Source organism: Piliocolobus tephrosceles, chromosome 13 (genome assembly GCF_002776525.5).
Source record: "Piliocolobus tephrosceles isolate RC106 chromosome 13, ASM277652v3, whole genome shotgun sequence".
NCBI lineage: Eukaryota > Metazoa > Chordata > Mammalia > Primates > Cercopithecidae > Piliocolobus > Piliocolobus tephrosceles.
The window spans coordinates 7,754,280-7,776,878 of record NC_045446.1 but is presented as its reverse complement, the minus strand read 5'-3'; the positions used below and the strand labels follow the sequence as shown (position 1 = coordinate 7,776,878).

General features: G+C 48.6%; 3 protein-coding genes and 1 non-coding gene across 7 annotated transcripts in view; 1 reads left to right on the top strand and 3 right to left on the bottom strand.

Annotated features, from left to right (window-relative positions):
• BRMS1 (BRMS1 transcriptional repressor and anoikis regulator) overlaps positions 1-2,002 on the bottom strand; it is an 8,042-nt gene extending 6,040 nt beyond the window's left edge. For 2 of the 4 annotated variants that reach the window (XM_023186170.2, XM_023186167.2), the window contains exon 1: positions 1,850-2,002. Coding sequence is in view for 2 of the 4 variants with exons in the window: in XM_023186166.2 (XP_023041934.2) it covers positions 1,471-1,496 (26 nt within the window). In the remaining 2 variants the exon portion in view is untranslated. Of the gene's footprint in view, positions 1-1,470; positions 1,808-1,849 lie in introns of those variants that run through there. The other 2 variants (XM_023186166.2, XM_023186168.2) reach the window with 2 other exon arrangements.
• The window catches only part of LOC111533669 (pyruvate carboxylase, mitochondrial-like), a 1,148,173-nt gene that overhangs the window by 547,276 nt on the left and 578,298 nt on the right, over positions 1-22,599 (bottom strand). The window lies entirely within an intron of this gene.
• On the bottom strand, positions 2,251-4,694 carry B4GAT1 (beta-1,4-glucuronyltransferase 1). Its single transcript, XM_023186173.2, has 2 exons — positions 3,353-4,694; positions 2,251-3,103 (listed from the first exon to the last, which is right to left on the bottom strand). Exons 1-2 carry the CDS (start codon positions 4,406-4,408, stop codon positions 2,912-2,914), a joined length of 1,248 nt encoding a protein of 415 aa, XP_023041941.1. The 5' UTR covers positions 4,409-4,694; the 3' UTR covers positions 2,251-2,911.
• On the top strand, positions 4,979-5,060 carry TRNAS-GCU. Its single transcript has one exon. It is a non-coding gene; the product is annotated as a tRNA-Ser (tRNA).

Below are 22,599 nucleotides of genomic sequence, written 5' to 3'. Positions count from 1 at the left end.
CTCCATTTGCCACTTCACAGTTACGCTTTTCAAGATCTCATGAACACTGGCTGTTCCTACTTTGACCTCCCAGTCGTTCAATGTCATCAATCTCAGCTGAAACTGATCCCGTAGCATTAACCAATGACTTCCTTGTGGCTAATGCCAGTATTTTTCAGTGCTTATTTTAATTGTCTGCTCGGCAACAGTGAACACTGGTAAGCATTCCTTCTTTTACTGACTCACCTAACATGCATTGAACATCTAACATATACTAGGTACCGTCAGAAGCTATGGTATGCAGGGGCCCCAAGTGTGACTGTCTTTGACCTCACCGAGTTTACAAGTTCCTGGGAGAGGGGAGCAAAGGAGTATGAGAGTTAAGACCAGGGGCATAAGGGAGGAGTATATAACCAGGACCTGGAGCCCGATGCAGCAGGGAGGCTTCCAAAGATGGACCAGATGGGTGAGCTGCACTTATTGAGGGAACATTCCAGGTAGAGTTAGTAGCAAAGACCCAGAAATAAGAGAAGGAAAGCAGCTGGGGGCACATGGGTCTAAGTCTCAGTGAGAAATCTGAGCTGTAGAGATTTGGTCGTCAGCATACAGCAAGTTCTTCATGCCACAGGAGACGGTGCGACTAGCAAGGGAGAATGTGTGCAATCAGAAGACGCCCATAATGGAACTCCCAGGGTTACCAAAGGGGCAGATGAGGAGACCCCTACAAAGGAGGAGGCAAAACCCGAAGCCGTGGAGAAAGAGAATTTCAGAAGAAAGCCAAGTACTGCCAAGTAGTAATTGTACTGATAGTGCCAAGTACTGCCAAGAGATCACCTAAGAGGAAGAAAACAGTCCTCTCAGCAGATAATCTCTCAGCCCCCTGCAGGCTTCTATTTTATTGTGTTCTTCCAACTTCTCTGGACACTGCTTGTAGTCCTTTAGAACACTGCAGACGGCACTCCCTCCAGGAAGCTTTGTTTGTATCTATTTGCCTATTCTCATGTCTGTTCCCCCAATCAGTCTATGAGCCTCACTAGGGCAGGGGTTGCACACGTACCTTATTTACCTAGCACAGTACTGGTTCACTTGATGACTGGAGGATTTGCAAATACAAATTTAACAACAACAACAAAATTTTGTGAGGCAGACATTAGCTTTTACTTTTCGGTAGTCCCAGGTCCCTGTGATGGTAGCAAACTTTCCTTGACCCCAATTCAAGTTGTGTATAATAGGCCTGGCCTAGGTGAGCGTTTAGTCATATTCCGCAACAATTTCACTAATGATCTGCACCTGACTTGAAAAGCTCGGTTCTCTAAACCAGCTTCATCTTTCCCGTTATCAAGCCTCAATTCCCAACACTTGCAATGCCTCTTCACTGTTAGTATATTCACTTTGTAAGACGCAGCTTTAAATCTATCTCTTCCAGAAACCTTTCTCTCCTCCAGCTGGTTCTGATTATAAGTGAGTTAAGTCACAGTCTTCCCATCTTACCCCGGGTGCAAAAAGCGGATAACCATTCCTGCTCTGAGTGTTGAGGAGCTCGCAGGTGGTAAGAGATGGAAAAGCACACTGTAAAACGCTGTACACAGGCAATTTAGCTTTTCAGAATGGCAGCTCCTCCGGGACACGCCCCTAGGGAAGGCAGACCCTCCCCATTCTCGCAGAGGTCAACCCAGCTTCTCCGCGGGGCCCAGGGGGCCTCCCGCTCGCTTCTAGATGCGCGGGAGCGGGCCGGAACATCGCTGGCTCGCCCGCAGCCCAGCACGCATCAGGCCAGTTAAATCTCTGCTTCGGCCTCGGAGGAGATTGTGCCGGCCCTGCTCAACTAACCGGAGAGGCCGAACCAAAAGCCATGCATGGCGATACGCACCGCGGGGGCTGGGGCCTCTGGCCTCAAGACCGAGATTCCCTGAGAGGTGCCCGTGGTTGCCGGTACCGGTAGCAGCGCCGGTCTCCCGTAGGCGCTGCGCGGCTCCCTTTTCTCCGGGAGGCAGAGCCTATCGGTGCTTCCGTGTGCGTCATCAGGAGGCGACCGTCGGGGGTGCTCACAATTGGACAGTTTGGTCCCGAGGCATGCTGGGATACCGCGGGCCGGTCTCCATAGTAACTGGCCGACATTCGCGCAGGCCTTTGGCCTGCAGGAAAGGCCCTGCTGTTGCAGTGCTTTGCAGACGGCGCCCTTCGTCCGCGGCCACCTCCCCACGACGTGCAAGGGGAGAAGCCGGCCCCGATCCCCCCACCCCCAGCTCAGGAGAGTAATGGAGCCAGCTGTGGGTGTGAACACGCATTTATTTACACATTGTCATCAGTAGGCACATACCCAGCCCAGCCTCTTGAAGGGACAGATCTCAGGCTGTCACCTATGGAGCCTGCAGAGTCTTCCCTCCTCTAGAGCCCTTGAGGGCGAAGGCCTGAGAGAACCAAGGCTTCTGTTCAAGAGCTAAGAACTAAATTTTATGCCTTCATCTGATTTCTTTCCAAAAAGTCCATTTCATTAAGTACTCAGACTTCTTAGCTCCATCCCATTCATACTTTTTGCTCTCCTACTACCCACCCAAGATTGTTAATAATAACAATAATAATAATAATACTGCGATAATATTAATACTTCACATTTGTACGAAGCTTACAGAATGTTTTCACATATAACATCTCATCTGAGCCTCCCAACAGTTCCGTGAGGTAGGTATTCTCACCTCCCTTTTTACAGACAGGGTAACCGAGGCTCAGAGAGGTAACGGGATTTACTCAAGGCCACACAGCTAGTTAGTGGTAAAGCTAGGACTTGATCCCAGCACCCCATATTCAAGTCCAGTGTTTCAACACCACAGCTACCTCTGTAAAGTGGAGCGACATTTTTTACCTCAGTCAGGCCTAAATGGTGGCCTGAGGAGCCCAGAGGCTGACTTCTCAGACTAGGGTAGGGAAGGGCTCAGCAGCGTCGGGGAGAGTTGGGGTACTTGGCCTTCAACTCCTGTTTGAACTGGCGATAAAGGATCTTATTGTGCTGATTTTCAGCCTCCTTTTGGGGATGGAACTTCAACGCTTCTTTGAAGCCCTTATGAACCAAGAAACCTTCGTTCAGGACCTCAAAATCAAACCCCGCCACATGCAGCTCACAGGCCTGTAGGAGGAAAGACAGGTCAGCAAAGTTTAATGACATTGACAGGGCTGAGACTGACTTCTCTAAAGCCACAGTCCAGCGCCCTCACCCCTCTGGAAGTATCCTGGATCTTCCAAACCATCCACCCACCTCCGGAACGGTGATCCCTCCTGCTTCATTGCCTCCTCTCCATCCAGGGCCACTCCTCATAACTCCCTGATCCCACCACCCCTCCTGCCCCATTACCCCTGCCCTCTGCCTTATGAGCACCTGGCTGATTCGGTTGAAGCCGTACTGCCGAAAGCGCTCGTCGAAGGTGGGCACCTTGCCTCCTGCCACGTAGAATGGCTCCCAGGGGTCCTGCCAAGGTACCACGTAGGCAGGCCGCAGCAAGCTCTCTTCCGGCAGGTTGACCCAGCGAGAATAGTTGGTGGGTGCCTGGCAGGGTGTGCACAACCCATAATAGAAGGGTCGCACCTCGCCAACCTGGTAGAGCTGCACCAGCTCGTTTTTGTTCATGGGCATACGGCGGGCTCGTCGGATCTCGAAGGCAGGCACCACCAGCGCGGTGCCTCCCCACTGGTTGCTCTGATCCAGCATTTCCCGCAGGCCTCTCCACAGCCCCTCGCTGGGCACCATGTCCACATCGATCACCAGGGCATAGTTGGCCCCCTCACGAGCCAGATTCCTCAGCAGGTTATTGGGGTAGGAGACATTGGTGCCCAACGCATAATTAATCCCGGGCTGGGCCACCCTGGCTAGCTTGTCAAAGACCTCCTGGCAAGACCGCAGCAGGGCAAACTCCCCCGGCTCCCGGGGGTCGGGCACGGCTGCCTCGTAACGAGAGGGGCACACGAGGTGCATGGCGACCCTGGCGCGCATGTCGGGGCAGTGGCTGCTCAGCGCGTAGGCCAGCACCGTGGCCAGCTGCGCCTCCTCCTTGGTGGCCGCGAACACCGACACGGACAGCGGGCCCTCCCAGCGCTCCAGCAGACCCGACAGGTGCAGCAGGTTATCCACGCTGGCATGCGTGGCCAGGATCACATCGTTGGGTTCCATGGTGGTCTTCAGCAGGCCCCTGTAGACGCGGTAATCGCCGCTGGCGTCCAGGACGCCTCCGGAGGCCAGCGCGGTGCGGAGCTGCGTCTTGACCTGGTCCACGGACCGTGGGGACGGGGGAAAGAACTCAAAATATTGGTCTTGCTCCTCCTGTCCGTGCAGTCCGGACAGCAGCGACAGGTAGAGCAGCTGCAGCATCGCCACCAGCATGAGCGCGGCCAGCAGCAGCTGGTAGAAGGCGCACCGGATGGCGTAGGACATCTGCATGGCTGTCGGGGCTCGGGGCGCGCAGCAAGGACCACCCGGCCACAGACTACACCAGCGGCCGCAAGCCCGGATTTACCGCAGCCAGCCGAGCGCAGCCGAGGCGAGCCGAGGCCAGCCGAGCCCCGCGCGCCGCGCCGCCCCGCCTGCCGCCCGCAGCCCGCCGCTGCCGCCCCCAGCCCCCCGCGCGTCGGCTCGCCCCCTGCGAGGGAGGAGGAGCCACAGCCCCGCCGCCCGGCCGCGCGCCGTGCAGACGCCCCGCCCGCCCGGGCCCCGCCGGCTTCCCGGGACGCGCTCTCCTCCCTCCCTGCCGGCGCGCGCACCCTGGACCAAGCGCGCCTTGGACGAGCAGCGCGCTGGGCTGGACTCGGAGGGAAACCGTGGCAGAGCTCGGCTGCAGCGTGGTAGAGGATGGCGCGGGCTCAGCTGAAAAGAAATCATAACGCTCCCTTCCTTCCGCGGCTTCTCGTTTCCCCGTGTCCGAAGAGGTCTGCGCTCCGAGATCGGTGGTAGTGCTTGGAAGGTGCGGAGGAGATGAGAGATAAGTGAATGTGGAAACAACTATGTTAGTAGGACGAGGTGGCCGAGTGGTTAAGGCGATGGACTGCTAATCCATTGTGCTTTGCACGCGTGGGTTCGAATCCCATCCTCGTCGGCCCTGTTTTATAGAGCGGGGTGGGAAAAGCGTCTAAATTTTCACATCCTGCCTGTTTGGAGCAGCAACCTGGAGAAAACTCAACTGGAGGTGCGAGCGGTAAGGAATCTTAATTTTCACATCCTTCCTGTTGGGAGCAGCAAGCTGAGGAAAACTGAACTGGGGGTATGAGTGGGATTCGATCCCAAGTCTCTCTGGTATTTATCCACCACGCATCTCCTACCTGTTCCTACTCCAGGTATCTGTAGCTCTGGGCAGAGGCCAAAGGTGTTTTCTTTACTTCTAGAAAGAGGAGGGCCCAGGGTTTGGTGGCACAGAAAAGACTAAAACCGGGATTCTGGCCAGTGTGAAGTTGGGGGCCAGTGTATGATCTGCAGGAATTAGGGAAGCCCGCATTGGAGGCATCCCCCTCCCCGTCCGAAGTAGTGGTACTTGTCCTACTCCCCGGCACTTCTCCTCCCAGGGCGGAGACCTTGTGTCCATACGCCTCGCTCCCCAACACAACACACACAATCTCTCTCTTTTTTTTTTTTTTTTAGGGGGATTCTTGCTATGTTGCCCAGGCTGGAGTGCAGTGGCACAATCTCGGCTCACTGCAACCTCTGCCTTAAGCGATTCTCCTGCCTCAGCCTCCTGAGTAGCCTGCCGCATGCCCGGCTAATTTTTTGTATTTTTAGCAGAGACGGAGTTTCACCATGTTAGCCAGGATGGTCTCGATCTCCTGACCTCCTGATCTGCCTACCTTGGCCTCCCAAAGTGCTGGGATTACAGGTGTGAGCCACCGCGCCTGGCCACACACAAACTCTTAAGCAGAAGGCTTTGAACATTCCAATATCAGGCCACCATACTCTTAATAAGTATTTGTGGATTAATTCATCTATGGACTCTTTAGAACACGAGAAGCCGTGGGAAGGGCAGACACTGCCACTGCTAAATCAATTACTGTATATTACTCAACTTTTTAGGCTGATCCAGGGAGGCCCCTATAGGGCAGAGTGCTCTGAATCTTGGGATGTCAGGACAGACTGGGCAGGGCTTCAGATAAGGATAAAGTGTTTGTCCCGCTATTCCACAGGCAGTAGGGTGCCACGGTTGTGGAGTTGAAGAATGATTAGAAAACCTTTATTTTGCAACCTAGTGCAAAAACGCACACTGAGTACCTGCTCCCTGCCAGGGACTGTGTTAGGCATGAAGGGATTGGCCCTGGAGGAGACACAGGTATTGTCCTTGAGGGGTTTCCGCTGGTGACCTTGGCTGTAAAGAGGAGAAAGGCAAGTGCAGATCCTTTCAGCACAGGCCTTGCAGACGGGAGGCTCAGAAGCCAGACATGCTGCCATTTGGATTTTCTTTGACCTCCTCAGTGTTTTATTTATTATTTTTTATTACCGTTATTTGAGACAGAGTTTTGCTCTTCTCGTCCAGGCTGGGGTGCAATGACGCAATCTTGGCTCACTGCAACCTCTGCCTCCTGGGTTCAAGCGATTCTCCTGCTTCAGCCTCCTGAGTAGCCGGGATTACAGACGTGTGCCATCATGCCTGGCTAATTTTTTGTATTATTTTTTAGTAGAGACGGGGTTTCACCATGTTAGCCTGGCTGGTCTCGAACTCCTAACTTCAGGTGATCCACCCGCCTTGGCCTCCCAAAGTGCTGGGATTACAGGTGTGAGCCACTGCACCCAGCCTGATGATGATGATGATGATGATGATGATGATGATGATTTTGAGATGGAGTTTCTCTCTTGTTGCCCAGGCTGGCGTGCAATGGCCCGATCTCTGCTCACAGCAACCTCTGCCACCTGGGTTCAAGCAATTCTCCTGCCTCAGCCTCTAGAGTAACTGAGATAAGAGGCATGCACCATTACACCCAGCTAATTTTGTATTTTTGGTAGACACGGGGTTTCTCCATGTTGGTCAGGCTGGTCTCGAATTCCCGACCTCAGGTGATCTGTTCGCCTCCCAAAGTGCTGGGATTACAGGCGTGAACCATCACGCCCATCCCCACCTTATTATTATTTTTAAGACAGAGTCTGGCTTTGTCACCCAGTCTAGAGTGCAGTGGCGCGATCTCAGCTCACTGCAATGTCTGCCTCCTAGGTTCAAGTGATTCTCCTGCCTCAGCCTCCTGAGTAGCTGAGATTACAGGGAAGCACCACCATGCCCGGCTAATTTTTTGGTATTTTTAGTAGAGATGGGGTTTCACCATGTTGGCCAGACTGGTCTCAAACTCCTGGCCTCAAGTGATCTGCCCCCCTTGGCTTCCCAAAGTGCTGAGATTACAGGCGTGAGCCACTGCACCCTGCCCCAAACTGATATTTTAAAACATTAAGGAGGCTGGGCGCAGTGGCTCACACCTGTAATCCCAGCATTTTGGGAGGCCGAGGCGGATGGATCACCCAAGGTCAGGAGTTTGAGACCAGCCTGGCCAACATGGTGAAACCCCATCTCTACTAAAAATACTAAAATTAGCTGGGCCTGGGTCCCTGTAATCACAGCTATTCTGGAGGCTGAGGCAGGAGAATCGCTTGAAACCGAGGCAGAGGTTGCAGTGAGCCAAGATAGCACCATTACACTCCAGCCTGGGTAACACAAGAGACTCTATCTCAAAAAAAAAATTCAGTTTGGGCTGGGCTCGGTGGCTCATGCCTGTAATCCCAACACTTTGGGAGGCCAAGGCAGGGGGATCACTTGAGGCCAAGAGTTCAAGACTAACCTGGTGAACATAGTGAGACCCATGTCTCTGTAAGAAAAGAAAAATGTTTGAATCATGTTAGTAGTTAACACTGGTGAATCGGATTTCACGTACAACCCATCTTTCTGCCTTTTATTTTATTTTTTTGAGATGGTGTCTCACTCTGTAGCCCAGGTTGGAGTGCAGTGGTGCAATCATGGCTCACCACAGCCTCAGCCTTACTGGGCTGGGACCTTTCCAAGTAGCTGGGACTACAGGTGTATGCCACCATGTGTGACTCATTATTTTATTTTATTCTATTTTTGAGACAGAGTCTCACTCCAGTGCCCAGACTGGAGTGCAGAGGCACATCATGGCTATTGCAGCCTCAACCTCCCAGGCTCAGGTGATTCTCCCACCTCAGCCTCCCGGGTTGTTGGGCCTACAGGTGTGTGCCACCACACCTGGCTACATTTCTGTATTTGTTTGTAGAGATGAGGTTTTGCTGTGTTGCCCAGGTTGGTCTTAAACTCCTGGACTCAAGAGATCCACCCATCTTGGCCTCTCAAAGTGCTGGGATCATAGGCATGAGCCACTGAGCCAGGCCTATCTTTTATTTTTAAGTTCAGAAGATCTGGCAGTGGCTGGCCTGCATCCCCACAGGGTGACAATGGGCCACAGCACCAGAGTGGCCCCCACTTTGCAAACAGTCTTCTCTTTGCCAAACTCCCACCCCTGCCCTTCCTTGTCTGCCTCTGCCAGTGGCCCTTTGAGCATTTGAGTTTCATCTGCAGTGCTCACATGATACCCATTTATTACCTCAAAGAAGACTTGCCTGCTCATCTGCCCCCAGTCCCCCACTACAGTGTTAGGCGCACAGCAGGTGTCATCAATACATGTTTGTTGAATGAATAGTTAAGATGCTTATGAAGTGTCCCCAGAGACCCTAGTCTAAGGGGACACTGTAAAATGGTGACTGGGGCTTGGTGAGGTGTCAAGATCAGGGAAAGCCACATGGAAGGCCCAGAAGGTGGCAGAAAGCTGCTACTGTGGGTAGAGGCACCTGGCTGGGGAGAGGGACTGTTTGTGACAGAGAGGGGAGTGGGAGTTTCAAAGACCAGTGTAGCCAGGTGTGGTGACTCTTACCAGAGTGAGACCTTGTCTCAAACAAACAAACAAAAAATGGCATTAATAACCAATAACGAGGGATCTGCTGGTGCCCTTACTACAGGCCAGATGGCAGGGCATACCTGGACTCTCCCCAGAGAGACTTGTGTTAAGCGTTCTCCAGAGAAACAACTGTGAGTGTGTGTGTGTGTGTGTGTGCACGCATGTGACAGAAAGAGAGCAGGAGAGAGTAAGTGACTGATTTTGAGGAATTGGCTCATGTGATTATGGGAACTGGCAAGTCCAAATTCCACAGGGCAGGCTGGAAACCTAGGGAGAATTGGATGTTGCAGCTCAAGTTAAAAGGCAGTCAAGCCAGGAGCGGTGGCTCACGCCTGTAATCCCAGCACTTTGGGAGGCCAGGGCGGGCGGATTGCTTGAGGTCAGGAGTTTGAGATCAACCTGGGCAACATGGTGAAACACTGTCTCTATGAGATCAACCTGGGCAACATGGTGAAACCCTGTCTCTACAAAAATACAAAACAATTAGCCGGGCATGGTGGTGCGTGCCCAGCTACTCGGGAAGCTGAGATGGGAGGATAATTTGAGCCCAGGAAGTCAAGGCTGCAGTGAGCCATGATTGCACCGCTGTACTCCAACCTGGGTGACAAAGTGAGACCCTGTCTCACTATAAAAGGCAATCTAGAGGCAGAATTCCCTCTATCTTTTTCCCTTAAGGCCTTCAACTGATTAGATGAGACTCACCCACATTATGGAAGGTTGTGCTATTGTAATATAATAAATGGCCGTGGCTGGGCACGGTGGCTCACGCCTGTAATCCCAGCACTTTGGGAGATTGAGGTGGGAGGATCACTTGAGCCCAGGAGTTTGAGACCAACCTGGGCAACACGGTGAGACCCCATTTCTACAAAAATTTTAAAAAATTAGCCAAGTATGTTGGTGTTCTCCAGTAGACCCAGCTACTCAGGAAGGTGAAGTGGGGGGATCACTTGAACCCAGGAATTCGAGGTTGCAGTGAGCTGTGATTGTGCCACTTCACTCCAGCCTGGACAACAAGGCAAGACCCTGTCTCAAAAACAAACCAACAAAAAAAGAAATATATGTTTGGTCTCTCTCTCTCCAGTTCCTAACACAGAGTTCCTAAATCCCTTGAAATTTCCTGAGGGACAAGAGCATCTTTTGTTCTAGTGATGCAAGTCTTCCTGAACTCTTAAATAGCCTCAGGATGGGGTCTGGTTGCCAGAGGAACCAACCATGTGATTAAAGAGTTGGAACTTTCAGTCCCACCCTCTGACCTCTAGGGAGGAGGAGACAGGCTGAAAATTGAGTATATCACCAGTGGCCAATTATGTTATCAATTATGCTGACCCTTTAATAAAGGCTCAATGAAACCCCAGAAGGTCAGGGTTTGGAGAGCTTCCAGATAGCGGAACACCTGCAGGTTCCCGGAGGGTCGTGTGTCCAGAGGTGGTACAGAAGCTCTGCAGCCTGCCCCTCACACCTTGCCCTGTGCATCTCTTCCACCTGGCCGTTCATCTGTATCCCTTGTAATATTCTTTTTTTTTTTTTTTGAGATGGAGTTTTACTCTTGTTACCCATACTGGAGTGCAATCGTGCTCTCTCTGCTCATGGCAACCTCCGCCTCCCGATTCTACTGCCTCAGCCTCCCAAGTAGCTGGGATTACAGGCATGTGCCACCACGCCCAGCTAATTTTTGTATTTTTAGTAGAGATGGGGTTTCTCCATGTTGGTCAGGCTGGTCGCGAACTCACGACCTCAGGTGATCCGCCCACCTCGGCCTCCCAAAGTGCTAGGATTACAGGCATGAGCCACTGTGCCCCACCTGTAATATTCTTTATAATGAAAGGATAGTAGACATAAGTGGTTCCCTGAGTTCGGGGAACTCTCTAGCAAATTAAACCCAGGGAAGGAGTTAGGGGAGCTTGGTTTATATCTGGTTGGTCAGAAGTGTAGGCAACTGGCTGGGTACAGTGGCTCATGCCTGTAATCCCAGCACTTTGGGGAGGTTGAGGCAGGCGGATCACCTGAGACCAGGAGTTCGAGATCAACCTGGCCAATATGGGGAAACCCTGTCTCTACTAAAAATACAAAAAATTAGCTGGGTGGTGGTGGATGTCTGTAATCTTAGCTACTTAGGAGGCTGAGGCAGGAGAATCGCTTGAACCCAGGAGGTGAAGGCTGCAGTGAGCCAAGTTCATGCCATTGCACTCCAGCCTGGGCAACAAGAGTGAAACTCCATCTCAAAAGAAAAAAAAAGAAGTGTAAGCAACAACCTACTATGTGCAGTTGGCATCTGAAGTGGGGCAGGTATGTGGGACTGAGCCCTCAACCCATGGGATCTGACACTATCTCCAGGTAAATAATATCAGAATGGAATTGAATGATAGGACACTCTGTTGGTGTCCACTGGAGAGCTGCTTGGGTGGTGTGTGGGGAAGAATCCCCATCAAGTTTGGTGACCAGAAGCGAAGTGTTGTATTGAGTGTGAGGGCAGAGAGAAAATAACTGGGTTTTCTCCTTCAGAGAAGGAAATCATCTTCAGAGAAGGTAGACTTTGAGTAAAGTCTACTGATTTAAATGTAAATTTTTTCTTAAAAAAAAATGCCTTCATAGGGTGTGGTGGCCCTTGCCCGTAATCCCAGCACTTTGGGAGGCCGAGGCAGGCGGATCACGAGGTCAGGAGATTGAGACCATCCTGGCTAACACGGTGAAACCCTGTCTCTACTAAAAATACAAAAAATTAGCTGGGGGTGGTGGCGGGCACCTGTAGTTCCAGCTACTCGGGAGGCTGAAGCAGGAGAATGACGTGAACCCGGGAGGCAGAGCTTGCAGTGAGCCGAGATAGCCCGCAGCACTCCAGCTTGGGCGACTGAGTGAGACTCCGTCTCAAAAAAAAAAAAAAAACACCTTCATAATGATGTCTAAACTTGGTGTTTGATCAACTGTCTGGGTGCCATGACTTAGCCAGCTTGACAAATAAAAGTAACTGTCACACGACTCTACTGCTGTCGTCTGACACATGGCACTGGGCTCCTCCCACTTGCCTCCCACAGCTAAAGCCAGACACGAGACTCACCCGAGATTCCACCCCGAGTCCCCTTTCCAGGCTGGTTTCTGCCATCTAGACCCACAACCACCTACCCCTCAAGAACTGAATCAGTGCAGTCCCAGATTGGGCCATTCACAGATGGCCATCTCCCAACTGCAGGTGTTTTTTTGTTTTTTGTTTTTGAGATGGAGTCTCGCTCTGTTACCCAGGCTGGAGTGCAGTGGTGCAATCTTGGCTTACTGCAACCTCCACCTCCTGGGTTCAAGCAGTTCTCCCGCCTCAGCCTCCCAAGTAGCTAGGACTACAGGCGTGCGTCACCAGGTCCAGCTAATTTTTGTATTTTTTTTGTAGAGATGGGGTTTCGCCATGTTGGCCAGGCAGGTCTCGAAATCCTGACCTCAGGTAATCCACCCGCTTCAGCCTCCCAAAGTGCTGGAATTACAGGTGTGAGCCACTGTGCCCTGCCCCAGCTGCAGTTTTAACAGGGTTCTGTCCCAAGTCAATTGAAGGCTTGATTGAAGCCTAAAAGACAGCTAATCAGACCCTTCACTTGTCCCAAGGTGAAGGTCAACGGCTGTAGTTTCCTGAGGCCCCATCATATGTCAGCCCCAGCTAAGGGCTTTGCCCACCCTGAGTTTTCCAACAGCCCCTCAAGGGAGGTCTGTTCACCCCTCACATCCTTCTCCCTCCTCCTGAGTGCTTGCCCCCTCCTTAGGCCCCCACACTACACCGGCTTCATGGCCTGGCTTTGGGAGCTCCAGAGCTGCCTCCAACCTGGAGGGAGTCCCCTGCCTCCAAGTGCTGGAAGGATGGAATTATTATCTGAACCAAGATCGTGCTTGGCTACTGGTCTACTGTCCTGCATGGCATCCTGGGGTCTCTGGAGGCACTTTTCTTGGGAAGCAGGACAGGCAGAGTGTGGGCTCTGAAGATGGAATTCCAGCTCTGCTGTATGGTCTTGAGTAAGATCCTTTTTTAAAAAAAATAATTTTTTTAAAACAATTGAGCCAAAATATGCATAATTTAAAATTAACCATTTTAAAATGTGGCATTTAGTATATTCACAGTGTTGTACAACTACTACCTTTATCATGTACCAAAACATTTCCATCACCCCACAGAAAACCCCATATCCATTAACAGTTACTCCCCAGTTCCCCATCCCCTACTCCCCATCAACATTGATCTGCTTCCTATCTATGTGGATTTGCCTATTCTGAATATTTCAAATACATGTAATCATACAATATATGATCTTTTATGTCTGGCTTCTTTCACTTAGCATAGGAATTGCTTGATCATATGGTAGCTGTACGTTTAACTTTTTTTTTTTGAGACGGAGTCTTGCTGTGTCACCCAGGCTGGAGTGCAGTGGCTGGATCTCAGTTCACTGCAAGCTCCGCCTCCCAGGTTTACGCCATTCTCCTGCCTCAGCCTCCCGAGTAGCTGGGACTACAGGTGCCCGCCACCTCGCCTGGCTAGGTGTTTGTATTTTTTAGTAGAAATGGGGTTTCACCGTGTTAGCCAGGATGGTCTTGATCTCCTGACCTCGTTATCTGCCCGTCTCAGCCTCCCAAAGAGCTGGGATTATAGGCTTGAGCCATTGCACCTGGCCACATTTAACTTTTTGAGGAACTGCCAGACTGTTTGTCATGGCGGCTGTACCATTTTATATTCTCACCAGCAGTGTATAGGGGTTCTAATGTCTCCACATTCTTGCTAACACTTACTTTTTTTCATTAAAAAAATTACTATAACCAGAGCTGGGTGTGCTGGCTCACGCCTGTAATCCCAGCACTTTGAGAGGCCGAATAGGGCAGACTACTTGAGGTCAAGAGTTCAAGACCAGCCTGGCCAGCATGGCAAAACCCTGTCTCTATTAAAAATACAAAATTAGCTGGGTGTGGTGGTGCATGCTTGTAGTCCCAGCTACTTGGGAGGCTGAGGTGGGAGAATTGCTTGAACCTGGAAAGTGAAGGTTGCAGTGAGCTGAAGTACTCCTACAGTACACTACTGTACTCCAGCCTGGGCGACACAGTGAGACTGTCTCAAAAAAAAGAAAAAAGACTATAACCGTCCTAGTGGATATGAAGTGGTATCTACTTGTGGTTTTGATTTACATTTCTCTAATGAATAATAACGTTGAGCATCTTCTCTTGTGCTTGTTGGGCATTTGTATAGCTTCTTTGTTTTATTATTTATGTATTTTTTGAGACAGAGTCTCACTGTGTCACCCAGGCTGGAGTGCAATGGCATGATCTTGGCTCACTGCAACCTCTGCCTCCCAGGCTCAAGTAATCCTCCCACCTCAGCCTCACGAGCAGCTGGGATTATAGGCACACACCACCACACCCAGCTAATTTTTATAATCTTTGTAGAGACAGGGTTTCGCCATGTTGCCCAGGCTTGTCTCGAATTCCTGACCTCAAGCAATCCACCTGCCTCGGCCTCCCAGAGTGCTAGGATTACAGGCATGAACCACTGTGCCCGGCCTGTATGTCATCTTTGAAGAAGTGTCTATTCAAGCCCTTTGTCCATTTTTGGGGTTGTCTTTTTGTTGTTGAGTTCTAAGAGCTCTCTATATATTCTGGAAACTAGACCCTTACTGAATATATGATTGCATATATTTTCTCCTATCCCATATGGTGTCTTTTCACTTTCTTGATAATGTCATTTGATAAACAAAAGTTTTAGGCTGGGCACGGAGGCTCATGCCTGTAATCCCAACACTTTAGGAGGCTAAAGCAGAAGGATTGCTTGAGCCCAGGAGTTCAAGACCAGCCTGGGCAACATGGTGAAACCCTGTCTCTACAAAAAAATACAAAACTTGGCGTGGTGGTTCATGCCTGTAATCCCAGCACTTTGGGAGGCTGAGGCAGGCAGATCACCTGAAGTCAGGAGTTCAAGACCAGCCTGGCCAACGTGGTGAAACGCCATCTCTACTAAAAATGCAAAAATTAGCTGGGCATGGTGGCACGTGCCTGTAATCCCAGCTACTCAGGAGGCTGAGGTGGGAGAATTGCTTGAACCCAGGAGGTGGAGGTTGCAGTGAGCCGAGATGGCACCACTGCACTCCAGCCTGGGCAACAAGAGTGAAACTCCATCTTAAAAAAAAAAAAAAAAAAAAAAAAAAACTTAGCCGGCCATGATGTCATGGGCCTGTAGTCCCACCTATTCAGGAGGCTAGGTTTGGGGATCTCTTGAGCCTGGGAGGCAGAAGTTGCAGTGAGCTGAAATCACACCACTGCACTCCAGCCTGAACAACAGAGTGAGACCCTGTCTCTAAATAAATAAATAAAATAAATAAAAAATTTAAATGTTGATGTGAAGTTCCCTTTTATCTTTTTTTTTTTTTTTTTTTTGTTTTTGTTTTTTTGTTTTTTTTCTGTTGTTGCCCATGGCTTTGGTGTCTTATTTGAGAATTCATTGCCAAATCCAAAGTAATGAAGATTTACGTGTCAGGCCTCTGAGCGTAAGCTAAGCCATCATATACCCTGTGACCTGCATGTATATATCCAGATGGCCTGAAGTAAATGAAGAATCACTAAAGTGAAAATGACCTGTTCTTGCCTTAAGTGATGACATTACCTTGTGAAATTCCTTCTTCTGGCTCATCCTGGCTCAAAACCTCCCCCACTGAGCACCTTGTGACCCCCACCCCTGCCCGCCAAAAAACAACCCCCTTTGACTAATTTTCCTTTACCTACCCAAATCCCATAAAACGGCCCCACGCCTGTCTCCCTTCACTGACTGTCTTTTTGGACTCAGCCCACCTGCACCCAGGTGAAATAAACAGTTTTACTGCTCACATAAAACCTGTTTGGTGGTCTTTTCACACAGATATGAGTGAAATTATGCCTACATTTTCTTCTAAGAGTCTTACAGTTTTAGGTCCTATAATATAGGTCATTTATCTGTTTTGAGTTAGTTTTTGCATATGGTGTGAGGTAGGGGTTCAGATTTGTTAAAGAGACTATCTTTCCCCATTGAATGGTCTTAGAATTTTTGTCAAAAATTATTTAGCCAAAGATGGGTTTATTTCTGTTGCTTCATTTCTATTCCATTGGACTACATGTCCATTCTTATGTCAGTACCACACTGTTTTGATTACTGTAGCTTCAAAGTAAGTTTTGACATTGGGAAGTATGAGTCCTCCATCCAGCTTTGTTCTCTTTTTCAATATTATTTTAGTTATCCGGGGTTACTTGCACTTCCATATTAATTTAAGGATAGACTTTTCTTTCTTTCTTTTTTTTTAAGAGACAGAATCTCACTATATTGCCCCAGGCTGATATCAAGCTCTGAGCTCAAGCTATTCTCCCACCTCAGCTTCCTCAGTAGCTGCGACTACAGGCATGCACTGCTGTGCTTGGCTGGAATTTTGATAGAGATTGCACTGAATCTGTGTATCACTCTGGATAGTATTGCCATCTTAACAATGTACATCTTCCAATCCATGAACATACAATATATTTTCATTTCTTTAGGTCTTCTTTAGTTTATTTCAGCACAGCCTAGGCAACACAGTGAGATCCCAGCTCTACAAAAAAAAAGAAAGAAAAGAAAAAATTTTAAAAAATAGCTGGGCGTGGTGGTGCACGCCTGTAGTTTCAGCTACCCAGGAGGCTGAAGAGGGAGGATTGCCTGAGCCCAGGTTAAGGCTGCAGTGAGCCACGACTGGGCCACTGCACTCCAGGCTGGGTGGCAGAGTGAGACCTTGTCTCAAAAAAAACTTTTAATTTCAACAATGTTTGGAAATTTTCTTCTCCTTCTTCTTCTTCTTTTTTTTTTTTTTGAGGCAGAATCTCACTCTGTCATCCAGGCTGGTGTGCAGTAGCATGATCTCAGCTCACTGCAACCTCCGCCTCCTGGGTTCAAGTCATTCTCATACCTCAGCCTCCCAAGTAACTGGGATTATAGGCATGTGCCAACATGCCCGGCTAATTTTTTGTGTTTTAGTAGAGATAGGGTTTCACCATGTTGGCCATGTTGGTCTCAAACTCTTGAGCTTAGGTGATTCGCCTGCCTGGGCCTCCCAAAGTGCTGGGATTACAGGCATGAGCTACTAAGCCCAGCCAATGTTTTATATTTTCAATGGGCAAGTTTTTTACTTCCTGGGTTAATTTTTTCCTAGGTGTTTTACTCTTTTGTATCCTATTGTAAATGGAGTTGTTTTCTTAATTTCCTTTTCATGTTGTTCATTGTTAGTGTATATAAATATAACTGAATTTTGTTTGTTTGTTTTGAGACGGAGTTTCGCCCTTTCCCCCAGGCTGGAGTGAAGTGGCGTGATCTCAGCTCACTGCAACCTCTGCCCCCCGGGTTCAAGCAATTCTCCAGCTTTAGCCTCCTGCGTAGCTGGGATTACAGGCATGTGCCACCACACCCAGCTAATTTTTGTATTTTTAGTAGAGATGGGGTTTTGCTGTGTTGGCCAGACTGGTCTCAAACTCCTGACCTCAGGTGATCCACCTACCTCAGCCTCACAGAGTGCTAGGATTACAGGCATGAGCCACTGTGCCTGACCTGAATTTTGTGTGTTAATTTTTTTTTTTTTTTTTTGGAGGCGGAATCTCACTCTGTCACCCAGGCTGGAGTGCAGTGGCCTGATCTCACTTCATTGCAACCTCACCTCTTAGGTTTAAGTGATTCTCCTGCCTCAGGCCCTTGAGTAGCTGGTACTACAGGTGTGTGCCACCACACCCAGTTAATTTTTATATTTTTAGTCGAGACAGAGTTTCACCATGTTGGCCAAGCTGGTCTTGAACACCTGACCTCAAGTGATCCACCCACCTCAGCCTCCCAAAGTGCTGGGATTACAAGCACGAGCCACTGAGCCAGGCTATTGTGTGTTAATCTTGAATTCTGCAACTTTGCTGGCTTTATTAGCTCTAAAAGTTTGTGTATGTGTGTATGTGTCTGTGTGTGTATGTGTCTCTGTGTGTATGCATGTATTCTTTAGGATTTTCTACATATGTATATATTATGTCATCTGTGACTATGAATAGTTTTACCTCTTTTTCAATTTGCTTAACTTTTGTATCTTTTTCTTGCCATTTTTTTCCCACCTCTATGTGGAAGCTCGTATCTTGCCAAATTGCACTAGCTAGAACTTCTAGTACAATGTTGAGTAGATGAAATGGTGAAACCACGGATCCTTGTCTTGTTCCTGATCTTTGGGGGAAGGCTTTAGGTCTTTCGCCATTAAGTATAATGTTATTTGTGGATTTTTCATAAATGCTCTTTATCAAGTTGAGGAAGTTTCCATCTATTCCTTGTTTATTCAGCATTTTTATCTTGAACGTGTGTTGGACTTTGACACATGCTTTTTATCTTGAACGAGTGTTGGACTTTGACATGTGCTTTTTATCTTGAAAGCATGTTAGATTTTGTCACATGCTTTTTGTTCATAAGTTGAGGTGATCATGTTGTGTTTCCCCTTCATTCTGTTAATGTGGTGTATTACATTGATAGATTTTCTTTTTCTTTTTTTGAGACAGTCTTGCTCTGTTGCCCAGGCTGGAGTGCAGTGGAACAAGCTTGGCTCACGGCAACCTCTGCTTCCTGGGTTCAAGTAATTCTTGTGCCTCAGCCTCCAGAGTAGCTGGGATTACAGGCATGCGTCGCCATGCCTGGCTAATTTTTGTATTTTTAGTAGAGATGCCGTTTCACCATGTTCGCCAGGCTGGTCTCGAAATCCTGACCTCAAGTGATCCGCCTGCCTCAATCTCCCAAAGTGCTGGTATTAAAGGCATGAGCCACCACACCCAGCCTTTCTTTCCTATTTTTTTTGAAATGGAGTCTCACTCTGTTACCCAGGTTGGAGTGAATGGCACGATCTCGGCTCACAGCAACCTCTGCCTCCCAGGTTCAAGCGATTCTCCTGCCTCACCTTCCCGACTAGCTGGGATTACAGGTGTCCACCACCACAATCAGCTAATTTTTTTTTTGTATTTTCAGTAGAGACAGATTTCATCATGTTGACTAGGCTGGTCTCGAACTCCTGACCTCAAGTGATCCACCTGCTTCAGCCTCCCAAAATGCTGAGATTACAGGGTGAGCCACAGTGCCACATTGATTGATTTTCATATGTTAAACAATCTTGCATTTCTGGAATAATTCCTACTTGGTCATGGTGTGTAATTCTGATAATATGTTGCTGGGTTAGGTTTGCTAGTGCTTTGTGGAGGATTCTTGCATCTATATTCATATGGTCTGTAATTTTCTTGGAATGGTCTGTATGTTACTTTGGCCTCAGGTCACGTAGAATGAGTTGTAAAGTGTTTTTCTTCTATTTTATGGAAGAGTTTGAGGGTTGTTGTAAATTTCTTTTTTCTTTCTATTTTGCGCACTACCCTGATGTAGGATTGTTGTTAATTCTCTTTGTTTTGTTTGCGACAGAATCTTGCTCTGTCACCCAGGCTGGAGTACAGTGGCATGATCTCAGCTCACTGCAACCTCTGCCTGCTGGGTTCCAGCGATTCTCCTGTCTCAGCCTCCAGAGTAGCTGGGATTACAGGTGTGCACCACCACGCCCCGCTAATTTTTGTATTTTTACTAGAGACTGGGTTTCACTATGTTGGCCAGGCTGGTCTCAAACTCCTGACCTCAGGTGATCTGCCCTTGTCAGCCTCCCAAAGTGCTGGGATTACGGGTGTGAGCCACCGCGCCTGGCTGGATTGATGTTAATTCTTTAAGTAATTGGTAGAATTCACTTGTGAAGCCATCTGGTCCTGGGATTTTCTTTGTTGGGAGGTTTTTGATTACAGATTAAATCTGGTTACTTGTTATAGGTCTGTTCAGATTTCCTGTTTTTTCTTGCATCAATTTTGGTAGTTTTTGTGTTTCCAGGAATTTGCCCATTTCATCTGACTTGTTAGCATACAGTTATTCATAGTATTCTCTTATAGTCCTTTTTACTTCTAGGTAAAGGCATACCTCACTTCTTTTTTTTTTTTTTTTTTTTTTTTGAGATGGAGTCTCGCTCTGTCGCCCAGGCTGGAGTGCAGTGGTGCGATCTCAGCTCACTGCAAGCTCTGCCTCCTGAGTTCACGCCATTCTCCTGCCTCAGCCTCCCGTGTAGTTGGGACAACAGGTGCCCGCCACCACACCCGGCTATTTTTTTTGTATTTTTAGTAGTTTTCACTGTGTTAGCCAGTATGGTCACGATCTCCTGACCTCGTGATACGCCAGCCTCTGCCTCCCAAAGTGTTGGGATTACAGGTGTGAGCCACCATGCCCAGCCAGGCATACCTCACTTTATTGCACTTTGGGTTATTGCACGTCACAGATAATTGCATATTTTTTTTACAGATTGAAAGTTTGTGGCACCCCTGTGTTGAGCAAGTCTGTTGGTGCCATTTTTCCAACACCATGTGCTCACCTCCTGTCTCGGTGCCACATTTTGGTAATTCATCCAATAGTTCAAGCTCTTTCATTATTATTATATCTGTTATGGTGTCCTGTGATCAGTGATCTTCGATGTTACTATTAAAATTGTTTTGGGGCACCGCACCCATATAAGACAGTGAACTTAGTAAGTGGGCCGGGTGCAGTGGCTCAGGCCTGTAATCCCAGCACTTTAGGAGGTGGAGGTGGGTGGATCACAAGGTCAGCAGTTCGAGACCAGGCTGGCCAACATAGTGAAACCCTGTCTCTACTAAAAATACAAAAAATTAGCCGGGTATGGTGGTGTGTGCCTGTAAATCCCAGGTACTCAGGAGGCTGAGGCAGAAGAATCTTGTGAACCCGGGAAGTGGAGGTTGTAGTGAGCAGAGATCACATTACTGTACTTCAGCCCAGGTGACAGCGTGAGACTCCGTCTCAAAAAAAAAAAAAAAAAAATCAGGCCGGGCACGGTGGCTCATGCCTGTAATCCCAGGACTTTGGGAGGCTGAGGCGGGCAGATCAACAAGGTCAGGATAGAGAGACCATCCTGGCTAACACGGTGAAACCCTGACTCTACTAAAAAATACAAAAAATTAGCCAGGCGTGGTGGCGGGCGCCTGTAGTCCCAGCTACTCAGGAGGCTGAGCCAGGAGAATGGCGGGAACCCGGGAGGCGGAGCCTAAAGTGAGCCAAGGTTCCATCACTGCACTCTAGCCTGGGTGACAGAGCGAGACTCTGTCTCAAAAAAAAAAAAAAAAAATCAGTAAGTGTTGTGTGTGTGCTGACTGCTCCACCGACTGTTCTCCCCTCCTCGTACCTCCCTATTTCCTGAAACACAACAATATTGAACTTAGGCTAACTGATAACTCTGTATTAGCTTCTGAGTATTCAAATGAAAGGAAGAGTTGCACTTCTCTCACTTTAAATCAAAAGCTAGAGATGATTACGCATAGTGAGGAAGGCATGGTGAACACTGTGATAGGCTGAAGGCTAGGCCTCTTGTGCCAAATGGTCAGCCAAGTTGTGAATGCAAAGGAAAAATTCTTGAAGGAATTAAAAGTGCTACCCCAGTGAACACATAAAAGATAAGAAAGTGAGGCCGAGCATCGTGACTCACACTTGTAATCCCAGCACTTCAAGAGGCCGAGGCAGGCAGATCCCCTTGAGCCCAGGAATTTGACACCAGCCTGGACAACATGGCGAAACCCCATCTCTACTAAAAATACAAAAAAATCGCTGGCCATGGTGGTGTATACCTGTAGTCCCAGCTACTCAGGAGGCTGAGGCGGGAGAATCACCTGAACCCGGAAGTCTAGGCTGCAGTGAGCCATGATCGTGCTACTGCACTGGAGACCTTGGAATACATTGATGACTTTGAAGGGTTCAAGACTTCAGTGGAGGAAGTAACTGCAAATATGATGGAAATAGCAAAGAACTAGAATTAGAAGTTGAGTCTGAAGATGTGACTGAATTGCTGCAATATCATGAGAAAACTTGAATGGATGAGGAATTGCTTCTTATGGATGATCAAAGTGGTTTCCTCAGATAGAGTCTACTCCTAGCAAGGATGCAGTGAACATTGATAAATGACAACAAGGATTTAGAATATTATGTAAACTTAATTGATAAAGCAGCTGTAGGATTTGAGAGGATTGACTTCAATTTTGAAAGAAGTTCTACTATGAGTAAAATGTTATCAAACAGCATTGCATGTTAGAGAGAAATCTTGCATGAAAGGATCAGTCAATCGGTGCAGCAAATTTCACTGTTGCCTTATCTTAAGAAATTGGCACAGTCACTCCCATCTTCAGCAACTACCATCCAGATCAGTCAGCAGCTATCAACATCAAGGCAAGACCCTCCACCAGCAAAAAGATTACGACTTGCTAAAGGTTTCAGGATTATGACTTACTAAAGGTTCTGGTGATCACTAGCATTTTTAAGCAATAAGGTGTTTTTTTCTTTTCTTTTCTTTTCTTTTGAGATGGAGTCTTGCTCTGTTGCCCAGGCTGGAGTGCAGTGGCAAGATCTCAGCTCACTGCAACCTCCACCTCCCAGGTTCAAGTGATTCTCCTGCCTCAGCCTCCCGAGTAGCTGAGATTACAGGCACACATCACCATGCCCAGCTAACTTTTGTATTTTCAGTAGAGATGGGGTTTCTCCATATTGGCCAGGCTGGTCTCAAACTCCTGACCTCAGGTGATCTGCCCTAGGCCACCGCGGCTTCCCAAAGTGCTGGGATTACAGGCGTGAGAGACCCCACCCAGCCACAATAAATATATATA